General features: G+C 58.6%; 1 protein-coding gene across 1 annotated transcript in view; it reads left to right on the top strand.

Annotated features, from left to right (window-relative positions):
• The window catches only part of ANK1 (ankyrin 1), a 44,371-nt gene extending 40,156 nt beyond the window's left edge, over nucleotides 1-4,215 (top strand). The window contains 4 exon segments of the mRNA XM_031063821.1: nucleotides 123-206; nucleotides 457-615; nucleotides 895-1,021; nucleotides 2,062-4,215. Of these exon segments, the coding sequence (XP_030919681.1) occupies nucleotides 123-206; nucleotides 457-615; nucleotides 895-993 (342 nt within the window). The 3' untranslated portion in view covers nucleotides 994-1,021; nucleotides 2,062-4,215.
• Nucleotides 4,216-4,318: the final 103 nt, after the last annotated feature.

Here is a 4,318-nt window from a genome sequence, read left to right on the forward strand (position 1 = left end):
AAGCAGGGATGGGGCAGGGCAGGGAGGGATGCGGGGTGCGTGTCAGGTGTGTTGTTCTGCCAGGTGAACCACTCCCCTCACCGCCCTCGCAAGCCCTGATCTCCCCATTCCTGTTCCTGCAGGGGAATGAAGCCCTTCATCTGCCTGGAGAGCAGGTGACTGAGGAGCAGTTCACGGACGATCAAGGCAATATCATCACCAAGAAGGTGAGTGAGCGATCAGGGTATGGGTAAGGGCATGCCGCAGCCCTTCCCTTCTCCCCTGCAGCCTTTCCCTTCTCCCCTGCAGCCTTTCCCCTCTCCCCTGCAGCCCTGCAGCCCATGTAGGGCATTGCTGTCTCGCTGTCTTGGGTTACACTCACGGCACTTCTCCAGCTCTCACACCACGGGCTGGGTGAGCAGGGACTCGTGGTGCCCTGGGGCTGGCTGTGACACCCAGCTCTGTGGGTCTCCCCAGATTATCCGGAAGGTGGTGCGCCAGCTGGGCCCTGGTGACAGGCAGGAGCAGGAGGAGCTGATCCTGGAGGGCTCCCTGCAGGAGCCCCAAGACCTGGAGGCTGAGGATGATCACTTCATGAAATACTCCATCCTGCACCGGGATGGTCTGGGCGCCAAGGTACAGTGTGGCTCGTAGCCCTGGATTTCTGCAGGACTCTCAGGCTCTGGGTCAATGTCACCCTCTGTCCTTCCTTCTGCCCTGCACTCCTCTCCTGTTTCCCCTCTAAGATTTCTAAGGCAAATCATGCCCACTGCGCCAGTCTTCTTGCTTGGTGTTTTCTGCCTGCCAACTGACTCTACCTTTCCCTTTCCTGTCCTTTTCTCTCTGTCTGTCTGTCTGTCTGTCTGTCTGTCCACCTGCGTGATGTCCTGCTCCCTGCCCCTTCGGCTCCCTCAGGAGGAGGTGCGAGTGCGTGTCCCGAAACCAGAGGTCTCTGGGGGCAGGATGGGGGCTCAGATAGTGAAACGAGCCAGCCTGAAAAGGGGGAAGCAGTGACCCCCCTCAAATGGCCTCTTTTTTTGAGGTAACCCTACCTTTGCTCTTCCTTCTGTCCTGGCTGCCTGCACTGAGCTGCTGCTCATGCACATTCTCCTGGGGAAGGTGTGGTGGGGCAGCACTGAGGTCTGCTGAGGGCAGGATGGGGGCAGGCCTTGGCAGGTGCTGCAGGAGTGGCAAGTGCAGGAATGTGGCACTTTGTAGGGGCTGACAACAGGGCACCCTCCTTTGACCTGGGGTGTTTCTTCCATTGATCCTCGCTGAGCTCAGAATGACCCCTGAAGCCTTGTGCATTCCCTGATCCCCCTGCAGAGTGGGACTAGGCCAGGGTGAGGGCAGGGTGCTTGGCACAGCACATTTGAGCCCAGCTGCACCATTTTTCACTGCACACTCACAGTGCAGCACTGGGGAAGCTGTTGCATGCGTGCTGCCCTGCCCTGCCTCCTGGCAGCAGTGGGGGCAGCTGGTCCTCTGGCCTCTGCTGTACATGCAGGACTCGCTCTGTCCTCCCTCTCCCTTCTCTCTCCACTCTCTTAGTGAGCTCTCTGTGGGTGTATGAAAGTCAAGAGGCTTATTCCTGTTCATGCAGGCTCTGTCCCCCTCTGCCTGCCCCACTCCCCAGACACTCCCTGGCTCTGCCCATCTCTGGGGCACCTCTCCTGTTGCTTTGCTTTTGCAGTTTTCCACTGTGTGAAAGTGGCCCTGGGGAAGGAATTCCTCACTGCTGGGATAGTGGGGTGTACCTGAAGGCTCAGGGCTGGCCTCCTCCATCCCAGATCCCTGAGCAGCCCCCCCAGCTCCCTCCCAGTGCCACGCTGGTGCAGCCCAGCTGCTGCTTGCTGCTCTGAGCAGATGGGGCAGCACCATCAGTGCCATCCACGCCATTGCTCCTAGCTCCAGGCCTGCCACTTAGGGATGCTCTGTCACTGTCTGACACCCCCCAAATCTTGTCGTGGGTGCATGTGGGACAAGCACAGTGTACAGAAAGGGCTTCCCAGCCACCACCATTAACCCTGCATGTGCCACCACGAATGCCTGGTAACCCCATTTCTGTGTCTCTCTCTCCAGGATCACACCTCAACACCAAACCACTGAACTTCACCCACGTTCTGACACATACCTGAGGAGAGAGGAGAGGAGAGCAGAGAGTGGAGGGGAGCAGGGCTGGCTGTACATGTTTCTATAGGCTAATGGCATGATTCCTGTATGAGATATACTTACCCTCCTATCCGCATGACTGACTGACTGCAAGACGCATGAGCTACAGTACTTCAAACAGATGAGGGGCCTCCATCCTTGCCCCAGAGACAGCACCACACACCAGGGGCATGCTCTCAGCTCCCTGGGGAGGCAAGAGCTGGAGCAGAAGAGAAGGAGAGGGAAGGAGATTGCACCTCTGTGTGTAGATGCATCCCCAGGTGTGAGCTCCAGCTGCAGGAGGAAAGCTGGGACAGCATGGCCCAGCTCAGCGTGGAAGGAGAGGTGCTTGGCCCCCCCTGCAAATGCCTGTGCTGCCTCTGCTGGACTTGCTTCTCGTCCCTCCCCGTGAGTGTTGGGTTTTGGGGAGGGCAGCAGTGGCCGGAGGGTGCAAGGGGAGGCTGCAGGGAGCACGGCTGCCCTGGGCAGAGGGACTGCTGCAGGGCTGCCCTTCCTCTCCCCAGCACGTGCAAAGTCTCCCATCAGGGCAGAGCACTGAGCTCGTTGCTTATGTCGAAAGTGTAAACTGTACAGCAATCAGCCTTGTGTATATGAACCAATAAATACTATGCAAACCCCTAGGGACACTCTAGCAGTATGTACAAAGCACTGACAGCTCTGCTCTCATATACCTCTTCAGGCTGCAGGGTGGGCAAAGCCTTTGGCATATTGGAGCAGGAAGGCTGTAGGAGTGAGAGGGCAGCAGCCTGCCCCTGTCCTGTGCCCCTCTGCCTGAGCCTGGCCCCTTCCTGGCCTGAAGAGGGGGGGGCTAGAGGTGCAGTGCCATGCCCCAGCCCCAGTTTGTGTTGGCTCCAGCTGGGTTGAAGCCGTAGAGCTGCGCTGAGGTGCTTGGGGCCCAGGGAGGACGTGCAGTGAGAGAGAGAGCGGGAGGTGCTTGTGCCACAACGTGGGGTTGTGCCTAGCTCTACTCAGCACAATATCTGCTCAGGAGATGAGCCAGGAGCTAGCAATAGCCAGCAGCTGTGCAATATGCACCCCAGGCAAGGGCTTTGCAGGGACCCTGGCCTCCCTGCAAGGGGGGGTAACAGCCCTGGATCTGACTCTGCCGGGACCAAACCCAGAGCCACGGGAGCTGCTGCTGCCCCGGTGGCTGCATTTTCTCCAGGTGGAATCTGCCTGAGCCCTGGGGGCTGGGGCAGCCTCCAGGCTGCTCTCTGTGCTGGGCAGAGCTGCCCAGGCAGCTCAGAGCTGGGCAGGACAGTGACCCTGTTGTAATACTTGACCCCAGGAGAGCAGGGAGAAGGTAGTGGCACTTGCTCCCAGGTCCCTGCCCCCAGCTGATGCGGGGACCTGGCCCTTTGTAGCACAGTGATGTGGGGACCCCCTGCTCTTTCTCCTGGAAGAGGCCACGGCCCTGCTTTGCAGAGTCCGAGTTTGTTCTCTGTGGCCAGGTGCAGAACAGGCGCCCCTCCAGCTTCAGGCTCCGTGCTGGTGGCCTTGGCAGGGCAGCCCTGCCTTGCTGTGGGTGCACATCTGCTGGGAGAGCCCCTGGCTGCCCTGCAAGCCTCGCTGCAGCCAAGCCACTGACCCAGCTTAGCCTCGGAGAGCAAAGCAGTCCCCTCCCCGCCCCGAAGCTGAGCCATACAGGCACAGACTCTCCATCCATCACCCTCGCTGCGTACAATAACCTCCCTAGACCCACTGCAGCAGCTGACTCCGTAGCATCACCCTAGAGTTGTGTGTGGGTCCAGTGCTTTGGCCTTGTGTATGCCGTAGGGAATGTGCTGTGCTGCAACCGTGCCAGGCACCTGCAGTGACATTGCTTCGCGCTCAGATTGCTTGTAGGGCTGGTAGGGGGAGGCTGCACCCGACATTGAGCCTAGAGAATGCTGCAGTCTGCACACTAGAAGCTTTTTAGAAGTTTTAAAGATTACTTTTATTTTCTTTTTTTAATTGTTATGGAAACAAGCCTTTTGGATCTCCCTGTCTTAGGCCCCTGATGTATAGATCATTTCCCTGTACACCAGCTATCAGAATATGAATTAATAAAGAAATCAACACAAACGGTGTCTCGTCTCTGCTTTTCCAAAGGTGGGGATGACAGAGAGCCCGGGGCCGGGTTCCCTCTTGCCGGGAGGGCGGGGGCGGCCGCGTCTCTGCCGTTCCT

Source organism: Geospiza fortis, unplaced genomic scaffold, assembly GCF_000277835.1.
Source record: "Geospiza fortis unplaced genomic scaffold, GeoFor_1.0 scaffold417, whole genome shotgun sequence".
Taxonomy (NCBI): Eukaryota; Metazoa; Chordata; class Aves; order Passeriformes; family Thraupidae; genus Geospiza; species Geospiza fortis.